A 27,172-nucleotide genomic window follows, 5' to 3' on the forward strand; every position below is an offset into this window, starting at 1 on the left:
TTTCAAAACTTTTCTCTATATTAATACATCAAAGAGGATATTAAAGGCAAATGATTTGGCCTAGGGGCTTAGTAGTTTGATTTAATGGTTTGAACTATTATATTAACAAATGGCTATTGGGAAACAAAGAGAGGTTACCTAAAGTTTAAACCATATCTTTTTTAAAAAAATTGTATGTGTGTGCATATTTATATTATAGACAAAAGGTATACAATATGCTTTGTTATACCTACTGAAGTGATTACTACAGTCAATACAATAAACATTTCTATTATCTTACAGTTAGTTACCTTGTATAAGAGCATATAAAAACATACATGTATATACATGTGTGCACATATACATATGTGTACACACAGGCACACAACACAACTTCTTTATATATCTGTTTATGGACCCATAGATTGATTCCATGTCTTGGCAATGAGGAACACTGTGCAATTAACATGAGGGGGGCAGATATCTCTATGAGGTGCCACTTCCACTTCCTTTGAATATATGTCTGGAAGAAGGATTGATAGATAATTGGTAGTTCAAAGTTTGTACTATAAGAAACTTCCATACTCTATTATTTTTTTCCAGTACGGGGGATTGAAACAAGGAGCACTCTACAGCTGAGTTATACCTTCACCTCTGCCCTTTTTTATTTCTTTATTTTGAGACAGGTTCCCGTTAAGTTGCTTATGACATTGCTACTTTGCTTAGGCTAGCCTCAAACTTATAATCCTCCTGCCTCAACCTTCCCAGTTGCTGGAATTACAGATGTTTGTCACCACACTCATCTTCCTTACATTTTTTTAAAATAATGGCTACACATATTTACATCACTACCAACAGTGTACAAGATTTCCTTTGTCTCCACACCCTTATCAACACTTGTTGTTGCTTATCTTTTTGGATAGTCATCCTGACAGATATGAGGTCATAGCTTATTGTGGTTTTGATTTGCATTTCTCTGAAGTCTAATGATGTTCAGCATTTTGCCATGTATCCTTTTTCAAGAAATTTCTACTCTGGTCATTTGTCCATTTTTAGCCTGAACTATATTTCAATTACACCTTTCTTTTAAATCAAGAAAGCAAACAAATCATTGTAGAGAAACTTTAAAAATTACTTTTAGTATATTAAGAAAAATTATAATATCCTTCCTTTTCTGTTCTTTTTGCCTGGATATGTTGATGACTAGAAGTGGAGGGTAAGAGCAGAAGGACACACAGGGACTACTAATCTTAGTCATGCAGCTATGCACAAGATAAAGAAAAGAGAAATGATATAAAGGCTGGAACTTAAAATTACATTTAGAATATGAATCTCCATAGGTGAAGAAAACAGGTGAAGGTAAAGCTGATGTCTGTTTTCTGATCATGGACACATAAATTACTATGAAAGGAAAAAAAGTAGCCTTTTAGAAATCCTCCTTTTCCATGGAAAGTTCATTTCCATAAATTGTGATGTTTAATAATAGCAATGGACTGGGGGAAAAAGGGATTGCTATAATGGGAAAACTCTTTAGAACCAAGATATTTTAGCTTTTCTTAAGAGACTTAAAGCCAGGTTGCTGTGGGTACTCTGTACTTTAGGGAAAAAAAAGTGAAATTGCTTCCATCAATAGACTCAGAGTTTCTGGAAGAAAGGAATGGTGACATATTTACATTTGCATCTGTAACATTTATCACAGTGCCTAGGAGATAGACTAGCAGAGAAAGACACTGCATATTTAGTCACAAGTCATATAGTCAGTTAACTAAACAGAATCATAGCCAACATGCAGCAAGAAGGGCCCTAGAGATAACAAGTGACAAACTAATTTGGGGGTTCTACTTTGAATGTTCAAATTGCTGAGCATCCTTCAAACCATTAATAGGTTTGGGATAATAAGAACAAACAGTTTTTGTATTTTTGAAACAGACTGACCTACACATAAACAAGGTTTTAGACTTTGCCATGCTAAGTATCTTATATGAAAGAAAATAAATATCCTTCATAATAATCTCATTTCAACGCTTCCTAGGGAAATAATGCAAGGAATGTAAGTTTTTGGAAGCTCCTTATTGTCATATAGCTTAAAGATTTGGTTGAAGTCATTATGATTTATTTTTCTTTAAATCAGTATTGCAAATAATATAGCCATCTGCCATATCATTTAACTTTGAAATCATAGAGAACAAGGCCAGTTATGGTCATGATACCAGTGTCTGGCTTTTTGTGAATATTTATTGACTGAGTGGAACAACAGTGTCAGTTTTGCATGATTCTAATAAATATACTTCATTTTGTAAATGTTCTACTAATATGTAATATGTATCCATATGAATAGTCAGACTAGAATAAAGAAAAGCAACTTTAAGAAAAATGGTTCAGCTCATAGCAAAGGTGAAAAACTTCTCAAAACAACTATTTTAGGGATTCTAAAATAGCTGTTTAGTTTTGAACATGTATTTATTTTAATATTCTAGGTTCCTCTCAGAAGTGATAAGCCCCTTAGTAGAGCTATGAAAATAACCATGGCTTATATAAAAGCACCAATCACTTAATAAATTAATATATTCTAAGCACTGCATGTACCTCATTTAAATTTTCAGCCTCATAATAACAAAATAATATGTAAGAAAGTAGTTATCACCGTGGCCATTTTATATACGAAGAAACTGAGACTTAAGAGAAATCACATACTTAGAAAATGTGAAATCTACTTTTGAAATGTTATGTCACATTTTGCATGAGCAAGTTTTCTACATTATATTTTGTTGCTTCTGACATATAGTGTTAAAAAAAACTTCACTAGAGAAAAGCTAGAGTAGAAATTTCTAGTACTATTTTCATATTTAAGATTCTAAGGAAGAAGCCTTTCATTAACCAGTTCATAATTAACCATCTGGAAATTATGGTTATTTTAATTGATACCATTACATAATGATTTTAAGAATTATCATACCAAATACTTGGCTAGAACCTCTTAAAATAATTTTTTTTCTTAGAATTAATTTGCTTTGCAAAGTTCAGTGTCAACCAACATACTCTACTTAGATGTTTCATCCTACTGACATGAATCTCTCACAGAAAATGAATTTGTTAAACCAGAAAACTAAAAGCAAGCCAGGCATGGTGGCACATGCCTGAAATCCCAGTGGCTCCAGAGGCTAAGTAGGAGAATAGCGAGTTCAAAGCCAGCCTCAGTAAGGCACTAAGCAACTCAGTGAGACTCTATCTAAAAGTCAAATACAAAAAAAGGACTGGAAATGTGGTTCAAGTGGTTGAGTTCCCCTTATTTCAAACAAAAACAAAAAAAAAAAACAAAAAACAAAAAAAAACCACTCTAAAAGCAAGAGAACTAAAAAGAAGTTAAACTACCTAGCTTCTTAAAAAAAAAAAAAGTGCATGCTAATAATTGTACCAATTTGCTCCAGTATGGTTTGAAAGTCAGGGGAAAATATAAACTTATTAAATAAAACTTATTAAAATAAAAACTTATTTTAAAATGAACTTAAAAGAGTTAAATGTATATTTAACAACATTCTCCATACCAACAGTTTATCTTATTTGATTATTAGCTTGTGTTTAATTTCCCTAGAAATTTGTTACTAAGCATTTAGGCCTGCAAAAAAATTCCCATAAATTCATGGGAATGGATTTTACACAGTAGCCATCGCTTATGCTTCTCTAAGTGCAATTAGAAAAGAGAGTGCATAGAAGAGTGTGGGAGGAGTGGCAAGTTGAATAGGGAGTTCGTTATTGGTGCTGTTCATTCATGTACATCTTGCTGACAGTGACTAATACATGAACCTTCAGCAATTCTAAGATCTCTTTGAGGGTTTCAAAAGAATTATCTAGCTTCTCTTTAGTAGGATTTTTTTTTTTTCTGTGTTGGGGATTTAACCCAAGGCCTCATAAATGCTGGGCAAAAATTCTACAACTGAACTACAACCCCAGTCCATGAGTAATAGTTTTTAAGCTGAAGATAAGGTGAAAAATGTCATAATGAGTAAAACTTATATAAATATTTGGCAATAACTTTTACCATTAAAGGATTTTATAAAAGACTTCATCAAAGAATGTTAACCTAAAAGGGTCTCAGAAATCACCTCCTAAACCTCAGGCCCCAAGAGAAGAGAAAATTCTCTAGGCACAGTAGGTACAAGACAATCCGGACTCACAATTTTTCCATTAAGCCTACACCTTCTCTGAGCACTAGCCGAGAAGTTGAATGTGTATGTTTCATTAACTTTCCTGCCTAAGGTGCTTACCAGCTGTCCAATTCAGACTCTGGTGTTATCTTTCAGAACAATGGGAATTGTGTGACTTTTATTCACTTATGGAAGTGAATTTTTAGTTATTTCAGATGAAGAGCTCTCCCTCTATCTCCCCCCACCGCACCTTAGAGAGTTATCATAATAGCCACAAGAAATGTTCTATATAAACAAGCTGAAGGAACATAATAGCTTTCCAAAATAAGAAGTAAAGACTTCTACCTAGGAGCAAGGGATATGTACTCAGTCTACTCATGGACTGACTTTTCAAATGGCAAGTTTGGTGCATCTTTTTCAGAGAGTGCATCCTCAGGTGCAACAAGAAAGCTCTATTAACATATTTTAGAGAAGGAGCAATGAATGGTAACTTGCTTCAAAAAACTTCAAACCTCATTTCCTTGTGAATACCAATCCCCTTTGCAAAAACTCAGGGTAGGACAGTTATTTGGTACAAACTTTACTAGGAACTGTGGCACCTCTTGATAAAATTTTTGTTTATTTCAAATGGACAATCAATTAGGGCTAACCATGATCTTAGCTACAGATTTTCATTTAAAACAGAAATAAACTCAACATCTTTAAAAGTGCTAAATCCCAAACTGATGTGTTGAATTTCATCTGGACTACATCTACCATCTCAGTTACTCTTGCCTGTGGGCTGGCTCCAGGTGGTGGTGATCTGTGATGAGTTTAGCTTTCAAATCAGCGTCTAGGAGCTCAGGCACTAGCTAAATGTATAAGGAGATCCCAAGAGAAGAGACACCTAAGGCGCCCCCTTTCCAAGGAGTATCTGCTCTCACAGCCTCTGTAAGAGACAGGGTACCGTCACCACCGGGTCATCATCCCTACATTGGACGATGAAAAATCATTGGGTTCTCCAGGTTCCCAAACCCAGCCGGCTCCTGCGAGGACAACGCAGCGAAGCTTCTGTCATTCTCCCAACAGCCAGACACAGAAATAAACAACAAAAGGAATTGTTTGCTTCCCCATGGGAGGCAGCATGCATTAAAAAGACACGAACCCCTCGTCCTACCTTGCATCCAAACATCAACGACAGAGTGTTGTTGGTGCAAGCAACTTTGCAGTGGCAAATCATTGGTGTAAAACAGTCAGGGTCCTTAACAACAGGGCACATTCCTTCCGGGCTGCGACAGTGGCAGCTCGCTGGGGGACCCGCACACGGTGCTCGCCCAGCACATGGAGCGAGAGCCTAGACCAAGCGGCCGCTTCGGTCGCTGCCCCCTGCGCCCGGCGCAGCCATCCTGGAGCTCAGGTGGAAGCAATGCTGCGGGCAAGTACTAAGCGTCTTGGGGTCTCCCTTCCCTGGGGAATAAGTCGTGGGGGGAGGGGGAGGGACAGCAAGAAGGATTTCTCCCCCTATTAATTTCCGGAAGGTAAAATTTAAAAAAAAAAAAGAAAGAAAGAAAGAAAGAAAAAAGAAAAAGAAAAATAAGAAGGAAGAGAAAGAAAGAAGAAAAAAAAAGAAAAGAAAAAGAAAAAAAAATCCCATAAAAATAAAAGGAAGCGAGGCGCTTAGAGGAGGGTTCAAAGGAGGTGGGGCAGTATTAGCATGTAAAAGGATGTGCCCGCCTACTCGCCCCAGTCACACAAGATTGCCATGCGAGCCTAAGGGGGCTGAAATTATTCCCTCCGTAGGGGGTGGCTGGGGGACGTAATGCAGCTCCCGATTTGGTAAAAAGCCAGTGGCTTGCTGCAATCCAGAGTCACCGTGGGGAGCGCTGGCCGGGCAAGTGGGGTGGGAGGGAGGGGCGGAGAGAGGGATGGAGCTTGGCGTTCGCCAGCCTAGCCCAGCCCAGCCCGCGGGCGCGCTCGGTGCCACCTAGGCGTCCCTGGCATAGGCTTGCGGGCCTCCCTCCACTGATGTAACCCTGATACCACACTATGCCCCAATCACTATTACCGCCAGAGTGTAGACAACCTGGGAGACTGAGTTCCTGGGTAGGGAGGCCTGTGCTGAGCCCTGCAGGGAGCATGCTCCGGGCCCACAGACAACTGCGTGAGGTTGGGGGGGGGGGGGAGGGAAAGTGGCCAGGAGGAGAATAGTACAGAAATGGACTGGAAAGGGTTTCGCTAGTGGCTTCAGCCCTTGACTTCTGGGTCAGGGAGCCTACTCTTTTCCTGGGTGGTTGAAATGGCCTCAGAACCAAAGCTTCAGCTGATGATAACATTTTTCAGACTCAAAAAGGTAGAGTTTATCTTCTCCCCCATCTTGTCTTAGAGGCTCCAGAAGCCTCCAGAAGTATTTATGTTGTTCTGCAAGTGAGTATGAATGGCAAGACGGATGGATGCTTTATTGTTTTGTTGAGGGAGATCGATTTGTTTGTTTCTTTTTAACTGAGACTGTCAAAATTGCAAAAAGACCAAGAAATCAGCATGTGCATCGCACAGCTGCAAAATCTCTTATTGGAGATTTTTTTTTTAAGTGTGATAAGAAATGTGTAGGGCAGGAAGTGGGTAAATCTAGCACTCTTTCAGTGCCACCTGGGTGCCTGGCACTATGCCTCACAGATGGTTGATGAAAAGAGAGCAAGATATCAGGGTTTGGAGTCAGCCTCTGGCTCTGGTGTTAGTGGGATTTTGTGTAAATCACTTATATTATCAGAATCCTTGTTACTTATCTATAAAGTGAGGCTATTAAACCACACACTACAGAGGTATGCTTCAGTATATGGCAGCTGCTCTTTACTTACAAACCTTGTCTCCCTTCCAGTCTCTGAGGTTATTGGATATAATTTACTAGTGGAAGAAACTGAGGACTTGAGGATTGTATCACTTCCCTGTATCATATAATCAGTAAGCCATGAAGGTGAGATTCAAAGAGAAGTAACTGAAGATAGTTTAAGAAGCAACATCACTGTAAACCTTGAACATTTCTGTAAAGGATGTTCTGAAGTCTACAGATTTATTTAGGCCTATCATATTGACATGAATGTGGTAATTTCAAGTCTCTCAAGCCAGGCACTAAACTGAGATCCCATCAGAAGCAACAACATGGTCCAAAATATCCAAAGCAAAATTTGCCAGAATCATGTCCTCCTGATGTAGTTCCTTCAGAATACCAGGGCACTTACACTCTATGTTAATGAGTTCCAATATCACTATGTGTTCCATTCTTATAAAATTTAAATGTTCCAGTAAGAAAAAAAGAGTGAAACAATTTGGAAATTTTCAAGTTAAATGCAGTACCCTATATACTTTCTTTTATATACTAGTATTGAAAATCCACTACCCTCCTATACCAAGTTAAATCTGATTGTGTTAGCTTTCCTAGGATGCTTGTTAAAAAAAAAAACTTTGGATTCTCAGGTCCAGCTCTTTGTCAGGTTAGGAAGAGGTCAAGGAATCTACATTTGTAATCAACCCCTTTGTGAGAGGAATATAGTCCTGTCTATGAAAGTAGGACCTCTATGAAGGGAAATCAGAATGGAACAAAGTTAACAACAAAAATCAGCATGGAAAGACTGTCATTTGAATTAAAACTGGTTCTAACTGAAGAGGGCAGCCATGACTTAGGCTTTAGGATTCTTACACTAAGCACTGGAGTCCTCACCTAGTTGTTCCATCTGTAAGAAATCAGGCTTAGTTCAATCTAGTGAATGTCCTGGGGCTGCTGGGACTCAGAAGGTTTGATGTATTGTGTGTCTGTGTTTGTGTGTGTGTTGCGCGCACACGTGTGCACGCACGCATGCACTGCATGCACAGTACACAGCATACTTGCTCTTAAATGTACTAAATCAATTTTTAGGAGAACTCTGGCCTGAAGCATTCTGTGGAATCTTAAGGTCACGTTTACAGATTAAGTGTATCCCTTAGCATTTTGTGCCTTCATGTTACCATAAAATGTGTGATTGTGTGAGTGCTTCCACCTACAGAATGTCTATAATTATGGCTGTTTCTCCAAAGGAGAATAGATTCTAAAAAAGTTGTACAATATTTCCCTTATTCATTAGCCTATAATTTGGATTTCAAACACCCCAAAAGTATTGTATGCTCTATATTGTGATGTTCCAATAATATCTAACACAGTCTTTCCCTAATGAATTATCCAAGCTAAGGCTGACCTCCTATTCTAGGGCAGCATGAAAGGCTGTTATGTTCAAGTTATTTCCCATTTTATAGTTTGTGCTGGTTCAGATTGATAGAGCCAAGTGACAAAACATAAAGCAAAATGTATATTTCATGTCCTTGATATTTATGCTTAATTTTAACCAATGAAAGTTGATTTATCTGTGTCATTTATGTATATATTTCTTCTTATATACATATTTATATCTGTAATTTGTTTATATGTACACGATAAAAGTGATTTTCCTTATAATTATCTCTCAATAATAGCCCTAGGGTGCATTGAAGAGAGGAGATAAGAGGGGCGAAGTGGCATCCATGACAATGCATTCCATATGCCAGTAACCACTCTCTCTGGTTACAAAAGTGAGTCACTGTTACCTTAAGATATGAACACATTGCATTATTGGTCTCAAAAGCACTAATTTTGGAGTATACTGCATGGGGGTGTACTGTAATATTTTTAGGAGTAGATATTACTAGGGAATGCCAGGAGATGATGCATTTGTTCTAATAGTCAAAATAACTACCCTTACTTAGACATTTAAATGATTGGTAACATTTACAGTTCTTCCTAATGTCATCACTTTTATAAAATACTGTTAAACATTTTATCCAATGACAATTTTCCTCACAATGGAGCCATAATCACAAAAACAGCATTATCAATAAATGTGACCAGAGTTTGGTTTTATTCTTCTATTGTTATTATTTTATTGTTATTATTATTCCTAATCTGAAATTGGGATAAAGAGGCCAGATACTTGTTTTTTTCTTTCTTTGCTGATCCTTTCCATAGCAATTTTATCATTTTTGTTTTTACTTTCTTTTTTTCCTTCCCAGTACTGTGACTGAGCCCAGAGGCATTCTACCACTGCACTATATACTCAGCTCTTTAATTTTTAATTTTGAGACAGGGTCTTAAGAGATTGCTAAGGCTGACCTTGGACTTATTATCCTCCTGCCTTAGCTTCTAAAGTGACTGAGTTTACAGACCTGTGCCACCCTACCCAGTTCCATAGCAGTTTTTAAATAGTGTTTGTTTATATGGGAAAGGAAAAGTTTAGACCAGACACTAAGTGCCATGGTGCTTCTTTCTACAGCCAGTGACTTCCAGCAAGCCATTTGGCCTCCCTGAGCCTCACTTCCCTTGACTGTTAAGATGCAGTGGCAATACCAGGTCATCTCTAAGTTTATTTCTGATGCTGAAGTTGCCTGAGTGGCCTTCCCGATGTAGGTTCTTAAGAATGTAAAGGAAACTTGAAAAACCATTTTGCTCAGTCACTTATTTTCAGAAAATAAACCCTTCTGTAGTGTGTATTACTTGATATGTACTAATAGAGTGCTGGCTGTGTACACTGTTCTAAATTCAGCAATATGCTAGAGTCAGATCCTGTCCTTTAGGGCTGATTGTCTGAGACGTGTCCTAACTCCCCACTCAGTGACATTATGTTGTTTGCTTTGAATCCGTTATGATATGATATTTATACAATGTAAATTGGCACTTATACTATAAATTAGGACATTTTTCTTCAGAGAAAATTTTACTGATATAGCATTGGTCTTCACAGTTTAACCACAAAACTTAATTAATCATTATAACAACTCCATCTTACCAAAAAAGAAACCTGATCACAGAGAGAGAGAGAGAGAGAGAGAGAGAGAGAGAGAGAGAGAGAGAGAGAGAGAGGTTATGTAATTTGTCCAAGGTAACAAAACTAGTATGCTGGTCAGCTAAATGAATCCTCAAAAAACATTTTCATGACTTTCAAGCACAGATGTTTCTTTCTCATGTCAGATGTCCTTCATAGCCTGTTACTTTAGTCGATTTTTGTTTCATGGACAGAAGAGCAGCCTCTCTCAGGGACATGATGTTCTTCTCATGCCAGAAGGGAAAATGATCAATGGCTAGATATGCAGTGGCTCTTAAAACTTCTGTTCTGACAGTAAAAAAAAAAAATTCTGCTCATATATTATTAGCTAAGGAATGCTTATGGGGTCAATCTGATACCAGTGGGGTAGGAAAAGATATTCCTCAGAGGGAGGAAGGAGAGCATATTGGGAACAATAATACAATCAACCATAGCTTAGCTGGGTGATAGAACTGGGATCTGAAGCCAAGCAATCTGGCTTGAAGACCCAAGCTCTAAACAAGTAGGCCATTCTGCCTGGCACTTACAGCTAGCACATTCCAATTTTTCATCTACGTTGCATAATAGAGTGTTATTTAGCAACTCTTTAAAGGGAGTTTTTCCCTCTGACTCTTACAAAGAAAGCATAGTAGATTTAGAAAACACATGAAGTTTGGAGCCAGTAAAACACACTAGATTGTGCCACAAATAACTGTGATTTCAATCTTTATATTCACTCCTTTTCCTTCATTCCACTGGAAATTGAAGTTCACCTATTTTCATTTAATCTTTAGTACAGACATTTTCAAGAAAAGCAATTCATCAATAAATTTTGGAAATTAATCTTTGCTTTGTATGTGTGTGTGTGTGTGTGCACACGCGTGCACGCACGTGTGCCTATGTGTGGTAGCAGGGATTAAACCTAGAGGTGTTCTACCACTGACCTACACTCCCAACCCTTGTAGTTTTTTCAGACAAGGTCTCACCAAGTTGCTCAGGATGGCCTCAATCTTACAATCCCCTCTTGCCTCACCCTCCCAAGTGGCTGAGATTACAAATGTGCACCATGGCACCAAACCAAGATAAGCTTCTATCATTGATCCTGAAATGTGTATGGCAGAGTCATATGATATTTTTTTCTGCCATCAATGATTTTACAATTAATTGAAGAGATTGCTTTGAAATGAGAACTAGCAATAGTTCTTCATAAGAGTAGGAATACATAATTAATTACTAACAAATGTTCATGAAGTCCATAAGAATGCTTGATCAATCTACTTATGTAAACTATCTCTTGTTCTATAACAAGGTGATAATATTATAAGGCTGTTATAAGACTTAAGTGATATATAAATGGCTCTCATTTTTATCTGATTTATGCTGTGCATTCTTTAGATTGGAAGAATTTTGTGTAAATTTCCAAATTTTTTAAAAAATAAAAGTTAATAAATAATAAAATATTACACTCACCCAATACATATAATCTCTTTGTACTGAACAATTCTGTCTTTAACTTTTTTCATTATTTTCCCCTTTCAATGACTCTCCTCATCTCTTTCTGACCACTTCCATGCTCCCTTACTGAGGAACATACAACTGCAGTTAGAATTTTGGCAGGTCCCACACAAACTGATTCTGATATCCACTATGCTTCCCCGGTGATCGACAGCTCTTTGTTTTCTCTCTAATTTCTAAGTCTGTTTCCATTCACTTGTCCCAGGGAATAGACCCATTTAGACCAGTTACATTTAGTGACTAGTTGGCCTTGAGTCCTACTTAGCATGTTTTACCTTTACTTGAAATAGTTTTCTTGTTAAGTTGTAGTGTGGAATGATTAGTCAATAAACTAATGACTAAAAAACAAATTCATGAATGAGTCAAGGCGGTCATTCCATCAAGGCCTCAGGTGAATGAATTAGTGCAGATCTTTGCATCAGACCCCTCTTCTTCTGCCAGCTTCTTAGTTGGAAGGAATGTGGTCTTTATTGAAGAAATGCCAGCCTGTTGTATCATAATCAATTTTGGCATTTTCTTTTAGCAACAAGTGTATTGAGAGAATTATTGTCTTCAGTTCTAATAAGGCCCTTGAGACTTCTCATGATGGTCCCTTACAGATTTTCTTTTTTTGCAGTTGAAGAAGCAACTCTGAGATATTATTCTGAGCACCACCTGTGAGGATTTCTTTAGCAGCAAAGTTAAAATAAAAACAGAATTATTCTTAGGTCTTAATTGTTTATCAAATTTGATTTCGGAGTTGGAGAATGAGATTTAGGCCTTAGGTTCCAGTTATATTTTTGATACCTGCTATATAAGTCTCAGTTGGTCTATTACCATCTTTGACAGTTAATTTACTCATCCATGGATAGAGAAGAGGAGGTTGTTAAATAATACCTGTTTCACAGTATTCCTATGAGGACTAGGTAAAACATCCTGTATAAAAGTGCCTGTCAAAATGCCTTGCACACATGATTAATGTATTTTTAATAATATTCATTCATTCACTCACTAATTCTCTTATTTATCTTATTATTCTCTAAAACTAGCCAAGAAACTTATTTCAAAGGAATGTTAACCCAACAGCAAAATTTCTGTGAAATCACTAATTCTATTTTTATATTGTGCTTGCCCATCTGTGTAACAAAGACAAATTATTCATTGTCAAAAAATACTAAATCAGAGTTCAACTTTGAGAACAGCAATTCATGCGAAGACTGTGACAAAAAACATGGCTCATTTTAAATGGCTTTATATTGCCACTCTATGCTTCTCTACTACAAATAGATTTTCCTTATCAGCTGCCTTTCATCTGAACAATAGATGCTTGTCTAGCTGCATGAACTAAATGAGGTGACTTATCCAGAAGAACACCATTCTATTATATTGTAAGCAGGGGCTCTCACCAATCATATCCAAATTAAGTGAAATGGTTATTCAATGAAACAATTACTCCCCTGAAACTGTGATGATCTCTTTTCTAATTTCCAGCTAGATCCCTCTGATTTAAGATTATGACACATTATGTCTTTTTCTTTTAATAAATGGCAAGCATGATGGTTAAAGTCCTTGATGGCACCCAATTACAAGCTGAGCCATATTTCCATTTCCTGTTTGCTTAAAACAAGATCATTGTGAGGAAAAACTGACTTTTGGTACAGTGTGTGAGTGACTCCTGTTTTCTTCCTTTATAAGGACAGTCTATGTCAAATATAATGCATTAGAAGCTCTAAAATTTTTTTGCACATGACTTTGGAAAATCCCTGGTTGGGTCATAGTGCTAGCATATGTGAGAAATAGGAAGTCCAGTAGTCCATTTTCAGAATATAGTATTTACCCTTAAATTTAAAATTGGATGTTAAGAAACATAGCCAGGGTGCAAATATAGCAGAATGGAAAGTTATACAATAGCACCATAGCCAATGGATGTGGCAGATCCAAAGTCCATATACCTGAACAGCCTCTTGACAGGTAGGAAAGAGGTAGGAAAAGGGATGGGCCTAACCAACAGGGATAAAAATCTCTCTATTAAAAAATAGTGACTTAGGTAAAGCAGTAAGAGTTGCATGCCTGTTGGAGTACATTCACCCCAAGAAGGCTTTTCTGACACAGGAGAACAAAGGGAGGTGGAACAACTGAAAGTGTATTTATTTAAGTAACCCAATAAGTCACAGTAAAACCTCAGTGACATTTTGGAAGACTGTACACCTCATAGCACTCAGCCAATAAGGAACCTGGGGAGAAACCTTGGTGCTCTTGGGAACAAAAAGCTTCTTGTTACCCAACCTGTGTGCTTGCCAGACTCCGTCTGGTAGCACATCCTTCTGTAGAAGTAAAGATGCCTTGCCAAGTAACTTTTGAGCACATGCCTGATTTCTTGCAGCACTCGGATATTTCTAACACATATTAAATACTTTATGTCCCCCATTAGGTTTATAATTGCTATTTACTCATTTATTTGTTCAAAAAATATTTTGAGGGGTCTCCTGTGAGCTATCCACTATGCCAAGCTTAGATTGCAATGCTAAGTACAGAACAAAATAGTTTTTGTCTCAAGGAGATTATAGACCAATGAGGAAGGCAGACGGATATAAGCACTTTGTGAAGAGCTCTCCAGCTCTATAAGAGTACATAGGGAGTCTTACCTGTAAGTGACTAAGGGAGGTCCAAGGAGGCACAACAGGGAAAGTAATAATGGAGTGTAGGTTAGAAGGATGAGTGGGAATTATCTGGATGAATGAAGGAGGGAAAAGAATCTGAAATAGAGAGAATAAAATAAATATACAAAAAACATTTGGTGCCAAGAAATGAGGATCATAGGAAGAACTGAGATGAGATCAGAATAGCTGGAATACAGGAAACATGGCGAAACATTGAAAGAGCAGAGGGTGAAGAATGTAGGCATTAAACTATGCAGTCAGATTCAAGATTTTTGGTTTTACTCTGAAAGTCCAGAGAAAGTTGAGCAATATTGTTTAAAGCACCTTTACTAATGAACAGTTGACATTCAATAAAGTACAAATATTTAAAATATTAAATTTGATGTTTCAACATAGGTATATGTCCCTGAAACTCAGCACCACCAAGATTGTAAATGTACCTATCCCCTTTGTGACTCTCTGAGACCTCTGCCTCCCACTCCTCCATTCCAAAGCAACCACATATCAGATTTGTAACAATAAATTAGTTTGTCTTTTCTAGAAATTTATATAAATGAAGTTATACAGCATGTGCTTGTATGTCTGAGTAATTTTTCTCTCAACATATCTAGTTTGAGATTTACCCAGGCTGTTTCATGTGTCAATTGTTTATTTCTTTTATTGTGGAGTTATATCAGTTGTAAAGAGGTAGTATAATTTGCTTCTCTCTGTTAATGATCATTTTATTTATTTCCATCATATAACTTCTATGAATATTTGTGTGTCTTTGTATAGACATTTTTTTTCTATTGGAGAGGGTTAGCTTGATCACATTATAGGTATGTTTATATTTTAAAGAAACTATTGAACTATTTTTTAATACTGATTGTTTCATTTTACATTCTCACCAGTAGTGTATGAGAATTGGAGTCCCTTCACATCTTTGCCAACAGTTGGCATTATTGGCCATTTTAAATTTAGTTATTCTAATAGATATATGGTAATATTAAATGGTACTTTTAATTTGCATTTACCTAATGACTAATGGTGTTTAACATCTTCTCATGTGCTTTTTTTTTTGCTGTCTTTAGCAAAGTATCCATTTAAATATTTTGCTTACCTTTGAAATTGTGCTGCTTATTTCTTATGTTTGAGTTTTAAGAGCTCATTATATAGTGTGGATTCAAGTCCTTTATCAGATGTGTTATATATACTATTTTCCAGTCTATGAGAAAATGTCTTTTCATTTGTTTGCAGTTCTTTTGGAACAGAAATTTTGAATATTGATGAATTTCAACTCACCATTTTTCCATTTATGGTTCATATTTTTGTTATGATGTTTAGGATCTGTGCCTAATACAAGATCACAAAGATGTTTTCCTTTGATTTCTTCCATAAATTTTGTAGTTTTATTTTTACACTTATAATCCATTTTGAATTATTTTTATATACAGTATAATGCAATTTTATAATAGTTCTTTAATTCAGATAGTATTAGACCTCAAACTGTCTTTTTCTTTTGACTCTCTTAGGTACTTTGAATTTCCATACAAATTTAGAATAAACTTGTTGATACCTATCTCTAAAAATTTCTACTGGAATGTTAGTGACATTGAGTTGAATCTCTAGATCAGTTTGTAGATAGTGAATCTCTTAATAGTATTGATCATTCCAATGCATAATCAAGGTTTCTCTCCGTTTTTAAATTCTTCTTAATTTTTTCAATAATATTCCTTGATTTGCAGTGTACAGTTTTTTTACTCATTTCATAAGTTATACAGCATGTGCTTGTATGTCTGAGTATTTTTTTCTCTCAACATATCTAGTTTTATCCCCAAGTTATCTCATATTTTATGGTATTATAAATGGAATTGTTTTATTTATTTCAATTTCTGACTGCTTGTTATTAGTATATAGAAACATAATTGAGGTTCATCTCTTAATCTACATCCTGCAACCTTATTAAATTCACCTATTAGTTACTTAGCTTTTAAATTTGATTCTATAAGATCATGTCATCTGTAAACAAAAATTGTTTTCTTCCTTTGTTTCTTTTTCTTGACTGTGCTGCCTTGAACACCTTGGACAGTTTGCAGAAAAGTAATGAGAAAAGATAATCCTGTCTTGTTCTGATTTTAAGGGGAAAGTATTCAGTCTTTTACCATAAAGAATGATGTTAGCTGTAGGTATTTCATAGATGTAACTTACCAGATTTAAGAAATTCCTTTCTATTTATATTTTACTCAGAATTTTTTAAATGTATGTCTTGTTTTAATTTAAATGGGAATATATTTTAGATTTGGTTACTATTTTTCTGTATCAGGAAGATTTTTTTAATCTAATTAATATGGTGATTTTTGAAAGTTAAACAAACCTGTAGTTCTGAGATAAATCACACTTGGTGGTGATATATCTAAATTTTAATGTTATTGAATTCCAAAATTCAAAAATTTTGTTTAGAATTCTTGCATGTATGCTTCATGAGAGATATTAGTCTATAGTATTCTTTTCTTATAATACCTTTGCCTATTTTTCATATCAAGGCAACATAGGCCTCTGAGAATGAGTTGGAAGGAACTGCCTCTTCTTCAATATTTTGGAATAGTTTGTATAAACCTGGTCTTATTTCTTCTTTAAATGTTTGACAGAATTCACCAGAACCAAACCATCTGGGCCTGAGGTATATGAATGTCTATGTGTATGAGCAAAGTATATGTTCGCATGTGTGCATATATGTATGCGGGGAAAGATGTGAATAAAGATTTTAAGCAGAAGTAGGGGATGTGATTTTACATTTGCATTTCAAAAGATCATCTGGCTGTATGTGGAAAAGGATTGGAAAGGAACAATAATGGCAGTGAGCAGACCACTAAGGAAGCACTTTAGTAGGGCAGGCAATAGATAATATTGATTTAGATTATAATACTACAATTAGAAACAAAGGTAATTTCAAAGAACATCTTAAAGTAAAAGTAATAGGCATGGGCTGGGGCTGTGGTTCAGCAGTAGCGCACTTGCCTGCCATATGTGAGGCACTGGGTTTGATTCTCAGCACTACATATAAGTAAATAAAATAAAGGTCTACCAACAACTAAAAAAAATTTAAAAAGTAATAGGCAATGATGCTGGATTATATGGGGGAGATATAAACAACATGGTTTTCTGGTCTACAAAACTGGATAATTTCTAAGGACTTTCACTGAGATATGTTACATTTAAAGAGGAGTAAAACAGAATGAGGGGGTTGGGAGACATTGTTTCTTGTTTTGGGGCTGTTGGGTTGAGTTTTGTTGGTAAATCTGAACTTGTGCCTTTTATAACTCTAAGTTTGATACATGTTTCTAGAATGTAGAGTAAATTTCTAAGATAGAAATATATATTTATGAATTGTCTTTGAGTAGTTATATTAAAGTCTTGGGAATGTTTGATATCATCTAACCCAAGAGCATGAGAACAGAAAATTGCCTAGCATTAAATTTTCAAGAACCCTAGTATGTAATAATTTTCTTTTTTCCCTTTTTCTTTCCTTTCTTTCTTTTTAACTTCAGGATCTCTATTTTTCTCAGTAACTACTCTGTTGACTCTGATTAACTCCAACATAATACCTCCTTCTTCAAGAGTGTGGAAACCATCTAAGTTGGTCCTTACATGGTGCAAGATTGTGTTATAAAATAAATATTGCAGCCAGAAAAAAAAATAAGGACATAACAAAAGCAATATTTACAGTGCTTACAATTAGCCACTACCTTGATTTTGATAGTTATCCTTCATTATCCACACAGAATTGGTTTTCAGAACCCCTTCAAATATAAAAATCCAAAGGTGTTCAAGTCCCTTTTATAAAATGGCTAGCATTTGCATATACCAATTTGCATACATCCTCCTGAATGTTTTAAATACTAAATATTTTAAAGATTATTTATAATACCTAATACAATGTAAATGTTATATAGATGATTGTTAACCTTTATTATTTGAAAAATAATGACTAGAAATAAAGTCTGTATGTGTTCAATAAAGATTGACTGTTTTCCCAAATATTTTTCATCTAGAGTTGGTTTGGATACAGATTCAGAGCCCATGGATACACAGGGCCAATTTTATTAGGAATTCTGCTTCATTTGTTTCTCCATAGAAATATAACATTTACAAGAGTTTATAAAATTATTATTATTTAAATATTAAAAATATTAAGAGACAAAAACTTCATGAAAATTAAACCACAATAAAGTACCACTATGTTGTACATCAGAAGGCTAAAATTCAAGAGAGTTGCAATTCCAGATATTTGTGAGGATGTGGAAGATCAAAGCTCTTATATAATGCTGGTAGGAATATAAAATGCTATAAACACTTTGAAAAAGGGTTTGGCTTCTTAAAAGTTAAGGAATTCCATTCTAGTGCAACCATTTCGTTTCAAGGTACTCAAGAGCAAGGAAGACATATGTCACCACAGACTTGAACACAAATGTTCATAATAGCTTTTTCCATAATATTCCAAATTCTAATAAACCTACATTTATCAGTATGTGCATTGAAAAATGAAACAAAGTATAACTGTAAGACCTCAAAACCCATTATTCTAATAGAAAGAATGCATGTTTTATAATTTCAGTTACATAAAATTCCAGAAAATAAAAATTAATATATAGTGATAGAAAACAGATCCATTGATGCTAACTAGGTCTAAAGTAGAAGAGAAGGGCTGCAAAGGGGAATGAAATTTCTTTTGAGGGGGTAAAAATTATCTGTATCTTTGTTGTGGCAGTAGTTTTACAGATAGACAGATCTGACAAAATATATGTCATGATTACTATCATCATTACATCATAATTGTGCAGAAAATCCTATTAAATTTTTGAAAATCAACTTGAATGCCATCCTTTTGAAGCTTTTGGTAATTTTTCTCAGTCAAACAGAACTCCTCACCTTAGTGGTGAGGAGTTCTGTTTGACTGAGAAAAATTACCAAAAATAATTACTTTGAACGTTTTTCTACATAATACTTAGGAAAAAAAGCTATGGCTTGGCAGGAATATGGGTACTGGAGATGTAATAGTACATGAGGCAAACAAAAAATGTACCCTATTCTCATGAAGCCATTTTCCCAATGTGGAAACAGACCATTAGAAAGATTTGATGCTGGTCCAGGATTCTATAATTGATGAGAGGTAAAGCTAGGATACAGAGCCACCTTCAAGGTTCTAAAGCCTGCATCATTTACTCTAGCTGTGCTGCACTCCTACCCCAGCTAATTTTATTTATTTTACTTCTTATTTATATAAGTCTCCTCCCTAAAATGCATTTAGCTCAAAGCCAGGCATATAGTTGATGCTCAAGAATTATTTTTTTAATCAATCAAGCATTCAGATATGTGAATAAATGAATAAAGCACAATTTTTTTTCTGTTTTTAACATGGTGCACTTGCTTTGGGAAACAAAGCAATTCCTCAAAAGGTTCAACAGAGTTACTGTATGATTCAGCAATTCTATCCTTAGGAAAGTTCTCAAGAGAATTAAAACACATATGCATGCAAACATTTGTATATGAATGTTCATAAAAGTATTATTCATAATATCCAAAAAAGTGGGAATGATCCAAATGTCTATCACAGATAAGTGGATAAATAAAAGTTGTATATCTATACAATGGAACATTATTCATCCATAAAAAGGAATAGAGTCCTGGGCAAACATTTAACACATTATGCTAAGTGAAAGAAATCAGACAAAAAAGGTCACACATTGGATAATTCCATTCATGTGAAGGGTCCAGATAGGTAATTCCATGGAGATGAAAAGTAGATGGGCCGATGCTCAGGGCTGGAATGATGGTGGAGCAGTGGGGACAACTGCTGAAGAGTGTAGGGTTTCTTTAGGAGGTGCTAAAAATGTCCTCAAATTGACTGTAGTGATTGCTGCATAACTCTGTGAATATAATGAAAACCACTAAATGGTATGCTTGAAATGCATGAACTGCATGGCATGTGAATTACATCTCATTGAAACTGGTACAAAAAGAAAAGAAGCCTAGAGATGGAACTCCAGTTGACCAATAAAGCCGGTCAGTCTACCCCAAACAATCAAACCAAACACGAACCATTCCCCATAACCTGGCTCTTCTTTCTTCTTCCATGTGTTTTCCCTTGCCTGGTTCATCCCACTATGACCGTCCTGACCCACCTAGCCAAAGAATACTGGCTGTTAAAACCCTAGGCTGGTGCTTAGGTTGGTTGCTCTGTTTTCTATGCAGATACCTCTAGCTAATTTTCAAGATCTCATTTGCCCCAATAAGCACTTATTTAGAATCTCTGTTCTGCAAAGCATTTTGTTTTCTGGTACCTATAATTGACAAATGTTTTTTAATAAAATTTTTTCTCAATAAAAAGTATATTTTTTGTTGAGAAGTCATATGTGAAGTGAACTGTCATGCACAACTGAAACACATTCAATTCTCCTATGTAAATTGTTTCGATACAAAGATGAATTTTTAAAAATTCCCTAAAGGTTCTCCCTGTAAAAAACGTATGCACTAGATGAAACATGGCCCAGAAACTTACATGACCCTGTGAGTAGAGTCATACAGCACATCCCATTCATGTCGTGGGAAAACAAAGGGATTGGCAATTAATTCAGCCTAAATGGGACAAGGAAGCCTTTTAGTGAGATGAATTTAGATTAGGAATTTGGGAAGGAGAAGGAATTTTCTATGTGGGTAAGCCAAAGTAGGCTTCATCTAGAGAACAGCATGTGTCAAGAAAGTTGGATGTGTTCATGGGAAGGGAAAAAGTTTCACATGGTTGACTCACAAGGCTCTTGATGGGAAGTGATGACACCGGAGAGATTGGATGGGGAAATTTTATCCTGGTTAAGAAATTGAGATTTTGTATCTTTGTATCTCTCTCTCTCTCTCTCTCTCTCTCTCTCTCTCTCTCTCTCTCTCTCCACACACACACACACACACACACACACACACACACATGAAACCTGAAGAAAAACAACAAAGACAGAGGACCAGGGATCCTCAATGGGCTGCTAAATAAGTTGTTGTAAGAATTGATTTACATTTCCTATGTATCAGACAGTATATAATTTCTACACTTAGAAATAGCTAAGGCTGGGCAAAGCTTTTAACTCTAGCACAATACATTTGAGGTGCAGCTGGGGCTGGAAAATATAGGCTTCGTGACACTTTCTTGAATGAGCTTTCTCATGTACCATGCTGTGACAATTTTCAACATGAAAGAAAGTCTGAAAATTTTACTGAAAATGCTTTATGCAAACACCTCCAGTGTGAATGCTGCTTTTCAAGAAGAGCTCCTCAGTCCTGACTGTACTAATTACAGAATTTACAGTTCTGTGTCCTCAAAAGGAATAGGTAGCACATTTCTATAAAAATGCTAAACATATTTAAATCTATTTAAAAATCAAAGTACTAAGCTAAAATGAGATTTTTTTCAGAAGCAAAGTCAAGTTTCCACCTGAGCTAATGTTTGCACATTCTTCTTTTCAATTAAAAAAAAAAAAAGAAAGAAAGAAATGCATGGAGCTTCTGAAAAAGTTTTCTTTCATAGCCAGATTCAAATAGAAATTAAATTTGAATAAAGACAAATCAATAAGTCTGAAGGGAGGAAACTGGGAAGGCCACCTGCATTTTCAAGAAAGGGAGCTACTAAACATAATGTCATATCCTTTAGTCAAAGAAGTTTTTCTTCCTCTGGGTACTGAAATTAAAAGAAAATGAAAAAAAAAATTTACAAAAGAGCTATCCAAAAATGACTTCTCCTCAAAATATCCAGGTGGATTGCTGAAACATATCCTGGGCCTATAAATATGAATTGACTGATTACTGAATGCCGCAGTGGGGTGTACAAGGGTGCCCGAGACATCATTTTTACTTTTGGGCAGCTTAGATTGTAGGAAGCAGACAATTATGATAAAATGACTGATGCATTGATAGTTGTGGGCAGAGGAGGAATACTTAGTCAAGTCTTGAGGAGAAATGTGTTTCTGTGAAGAAAAACAAGAAAAGAGAAGTGAAGAAAGAAAACTCAAGAACTGATCCGGAATTCAGCAAAGTGGCAGCATATAAAATCAACACGCCTAAATCAAAGGCATTTCTGTATATCAGCAACAAAACTTCTGAAACGGAAATGAGGAAAAACACTCCATTCACAATATCCTCAAAAAAAAAAATAAAATACTTGGGAATCAACCTAACAAAAGAGGTGAAAGACTTATACAATGAAAACTACAGAACCCTAAAGAGAGAAGTAGAAGAAGATCTTAGAAGATGGAAAAATATACCCTGTTCATGGATAGGCAGAACTAACATCATCAAGATGGGGATATTACCAAAATCTCTCTATAGGTTTAATGCAATGCCAATCAAAATCCCAATGGAATTTCTTGTAGAAATAGATAAAGCAATCATGAAATTCATATGGAAAAATAAAAGACCCAGAATAGCAAAAGCAATTCTAAGCAGGAAGTGTGAATCAGGCAGTATAGCAATACCAGATTTCAAACTATATTACAGAGCAATAGTAACAAAAACAGCATGGTACTGGTACCAAAACAGGCGGGTGGACCAATGGTACAGAATAGAGGACACAGAGACTAATCTACAAAGCTACAACTATAAAGGAGCTAAAAGCATGCAATGGAGGAAAGATAGCATCTTCAACAAATGGTGTTGGGAAAACTGGAAATCCATATGCAACAAAATGAAACTGAATCCCCTCCTCTCGCCATGCACAAAAGTTAACTCAAAGTGGATCAAGGAGCTAGATATCAAATCAGAGACTCTGCCTCTGATAGAAGAAAAAGTTGGCTCCAAATTCCTTAATAGGACACCCATAGCACAAGGGTTAATAAGAAGAATCAAATGGGACTTACTTAAACTGAAAAGTTTTTTCTCAGCAAGAGAAACAATAAGAGAGGTAAATAGGGAGTCTACATCATGGGAACAAATTTTTACTCCTCACACTTCAGATAGAGCCCTAATATCCAGAGTATACAAAGAACTCAAAAAATTAGACAATAAGACAACAAATAACCCAATCAACAAATGGGCCAAGGACCTGAACAGACACTTCTCAGAGGAGGACATACAATCAATCAACAAGTACATGAAAAAATGTTCACCATCTCTAGCAGTCAGAGAAATGCAAATCAAAACCACCCTAAGATTCCATCTCACTCCAGTAAGATTGGCAGCCATTATGAAGTCAAACAACAACAAGTGCTAGCAAGGATGTGGGGAAAGGGGTACTCTTGTACATTGCTGGAGGGACTGCAAACTGATGCGGCCAATTTGGAAAGCAGTATGGAGATTCCTGGGAAAGCTGGGAATGGAACCACCATTTGACCCAGCTATTGCCCTTCTCGGACTATTCCCTGAAGATCTTAAAAGAGCATAGTACAGGGATACTGCCACATCGATGTTCATAGCAGCACAATTCACAAGTGCTAGACTGTGGAAACAACCCAGATGCCCTTCAATAGATGAATGGATAAAAAAAAAATGTGGCATTTATACACCATGGAGTATTACACAGCACTAAAAAATGACAAAATCATGGAATTTGCAGGGAAATGAATGGCACTAGAGCAGATTATGCTTAGTGAAGCTAGCCAATCCCTAAAAAACAAATACCAAATGTCTTCTTTGATATAATGAGAGCAACTAAGAACAGAGCAGGGAGGAAGAGCAGGAAGAAAAGATTAACATTAAACAGAGATATGAGGTGGGAGGGAAAGGGAGAGAAAAGGGAAATTGCATGGAAATGGAGGGAGACCCTCATTGTTATACAAAATTACATATAAGAGGTTGTGAGGGAAATGGGAAAATAAACAAGGAGAGAAATGAATTACAGTAGATGGGGTAGAGAAAGAAGATGGGAGGAGAAGGGAGGGAGGATAGTAGAGGATAGGAAAGGTAGCAGAATACAACAGTTACTAATATGGCATTATGTAAAAATGTGGATGTGTAACTGATGTGATTCTGCAATCTGTATTTGGGGTAAAAATGGGAGTTCATAACCCACTTGAATCTAATGTATGAAATATGATATGTCAAGAGCTTTGTAATATTTTGAACAACCAATAAAAAAAAAGAAAAAAAAAGAACTGATCCGGTTATTCTAGTGGTTATTCTAGTTATTTACTGAATTACTAAAGCTGATTTGGCAAAAATAATTATTTATTATTTCATAAAGGCAACAATTAATATATTCTATTATTTTAGATTAGAAATTAGTAATGAACTTAACTCTGTCCTTGTCTCAACTCATGGTAGAATAGATAAAAGAAAGTTGAAATTTTAATTTTAGATTTAGATACCCAAGGTTCAAGTTACTTAGTAGGCCTGTGGCCTTGGCCAAGCCACTTAATTCTTTTGTGTGTATGGTGGGGGGCAGATACTGGGGATTGAACTCAGGGGTTCTGGACCATTAAGTCACATCCCCAGCCCTATTTTGTATATTATTTAGAGACAGGGTGTCAATAGTCGCTTAGCCCCTTGCTTTTGCTGAGTCTGGCTTTGAACTTTCAATCCTCCTGTCTCAGCCTCCCAACTCACTGGGATTATAGGCGTGCAGCACTTAACTCTTGAAACTCAATTTCTAAACTGTAAAACAAGGAAAATGAAAAGGATCTAATGAGAAATGATTCCAAAAAGTCACTAATAATAAAACAATTTTATATAAGAAACAATTATATGATCTAGCAAAAGAGATCAAATTTATCTTTTATTTCTTAGTCTGGTCATATAGGATATTTTGTGCTTTGGCTGAAAGTTAGAGAAAACCCAATTCAAACTTGTTTAAACAATAATAAAATTTGTTGGTCACAGCACTATGTCAACTTAATCCAAAGGTTCAGGTCTACTTTCTCATTAATCTTTTGGTCTGGTGTTCTTCTAGGAGATATTGTACCCTCAGGCAGCAGGTAGCAAGAGGCTGTAACTGTTCTAGACTTCCAATTCTAAGAACAACAGTGTGGGGAAGAAAGGATATTGGCATTCAGAAGATCTCTTTAGAAAATCAATTATAGCTTTTCCTAACAACTGCATGCAAATCCTCCTTACGTTTTATAGTTTCCAAGTAAATCACATGGCAAGTCCAAAACCAAACACTGGCAAGTGGGATGGAATTAACTTTAGACAAGTCAACCTAAGCTTTTTGAGTTGGCATAGGCTATTTTTCTCCTAAAGCACATGGGTTTTGTGGATGCAGCAATAAATATTTGAACAAATTCTGTGAGAAATGAGGTAGGGAGCAAGTGAATGCTTGATAATAAACCAAAAGTGTTCTTGAAGGCTATAATGATGAATGCAATTTTCCTTTCTATTAGAAAATCATGCCAATTACCAGAAATAATGGCATTATATTTAAATGATATAACTATTCATACATATTCACACAACTTATGTGCATAAGCGGATTGAAGTTACAGTAAAAATGCATTAGAATGTTAGAACTAAATTTCAGATGTTATTCTAAGAGACAATCTAGTAATTTTGAAGCAAGAGAAGCAGCACAGCCTCTGTTTTTAGACAAACATGCATTTGAATTTTGGTTTGGCAACCCATTAGATAAGTAACCTTGGGTAATTTATTTAGACATTTCCACACTCTCTCAATAAAGTAGGAATATTATTACAAACAGAATTGCTATCACCATAAAATGAAATGATATAATATTAAAATAATCTTCCTTGCACTAAAGTACTCAATAGATATTAGTTTAGTTCTCACTAGCTGCCTTTCCCCCCTCTAACCCTGTTGTTCTTAGGTTCTAGTTCAGGTAAAATAATTGAAACATAAACATAGTTTACAGCATATAACTTCTTGTGTGCACTAAGTTAGATGCTGACCATTCTAACTGGTTAGAATGTATTCCTTGTCATCCAAAGGTTTCTATTTGAATAAATGACACAAATGTCTCAGTAGTCATCTCTACTACAAAGCGTAGTAGAAAGAGTTCTGTATCAAAGTAGAAATAGATAGCAGTCAGGCCCCGCTACTTTACACATGGAGACCAGCCCAAGCCATTCCCCTGATTGTGGCTGAGTGCCATGTCTCCTCTGTGAGCACACAATGTAGGCTGCCATTCCCCTGTTCCTATGGTGCTGATGATTTGTCTGCAACCAGCTTCCTGTGGTTTTTCAAGTAGAATCAAAGACACCTGACAGGGCAACATCTGCTCTTAGGCTTCACAGCTGCAGGGCTCTGTCATTTGGATCTCAGGACAGGAAATGATGTATGAGGAAACCTGCTCTCTTGTTTAGAGACTAGGTACTTTTAGGAAACCCACTGCTTAGACTACCCACCAACTTCTGTGGCCCCCAACAAGCCAACTGGCCTTCACAGAGTCCTTCTGAATAATGCACAGTAATGAGCCAGATGAGGAATTTGGTCCTTTCCCTCAGGTAGCTTGTTATCACTTGTGTATGTTCCATAATACATGTATGCCAAAAACTAAAATGAGAAGTTGAGAAAAGCCAAGTGAAAATTAACATTTCATTTGCATAGCACTGTAAAATTTCATAGACTTCATCTCCTTTCTCCTGGGATAGGCATGCATTGACAGATTTATTTATTGAAAAAACTTTTATTGAACTTTTACTATGTGCTATCAGGAAATATAAAAATGACTATGCCATATATTAATTTGCTCATTTATTAATTTATTTGTGTATGCCTTTCTAATAGTGATCCGAAGCCTAAAAAAATATAGGCCCCTGCCTGTTATTCCTGAGAGAAAGGATTAATACAGCTCTTGGTGTGTAGTGAAAAAGCAAAGGCTTATAGAGACTAAGTCATCATAGCATACTTGGTTGCTAGGTCTTCTGTTGGCTCAATTTCTCGCCTCCAAAATACTTGTCCTCTAAAAAGGTTGTGACAGTCAAATAAATATTATCTTCTTTGGGGGGGAAACTAGGAAGAATATATGGTAGGATTTCCATTAGCTTGATGGAGAGATAGTAGAGGGGGTACTTGAGATGATCTTTCAAGTTTTATAACCCACTACTCCCACACAGATTGACTACTTTCAGCCAACTAGAACTTTTAT

The 27,172-nt window shown here is 36.0% G+C and overlaps 1 protein-coding gene across 15 annotated transcripts in view; it reads right to left on the reverse strand.

Moving 5' to 3' along the window:
• Dlg2 (discs large MAGUK scaffold protein 2) overlaps window positions 1–27,172 on the reverse strand; it is a 1,969,681-nt gene that overhangs the window by 1,138,968 nt on the left and 803,541 nt on the right. For 2 of the 15 annotated variants that reach the window (XM_040285031.2, XM_040285029.2), the window contains exon 1: window positions 5,281–5,731. The exons of 12 other annotated variants lie outside the window; for them this stretch is intronic. In XM_040285031.2, the coding sequence (XP_040140965.2) occupies window positions 5,281–5,382 (102 nt within the window). In that variant the 5' untranslated portion in view covers window positions 5,383–5,731. Of the gene's footprint in view, window positions 1–5,280; window positions 5,732–27,172 lie in introns of those variants that run through there. One more of the 15 variants, XM_021725185.3, reaches the window with a different exon arrangement.

The sequence above is a fragment of the Ictidomys tridecemlineatus genome, chromosome 4 (assembly GCF_052094955.1).
Source record: "Ictidomys tridecemlineatus isolate mIctTri1 chromosome 4, mIctTri1.hap1, whole genome shotgun sequence".
Lineage (NCBI taxonomy): Eukaryota > Metazoa > Chordata > Mammalia > Rodentia > Sciuridae > Ictidomys > Ictidomys tridecemlineatus.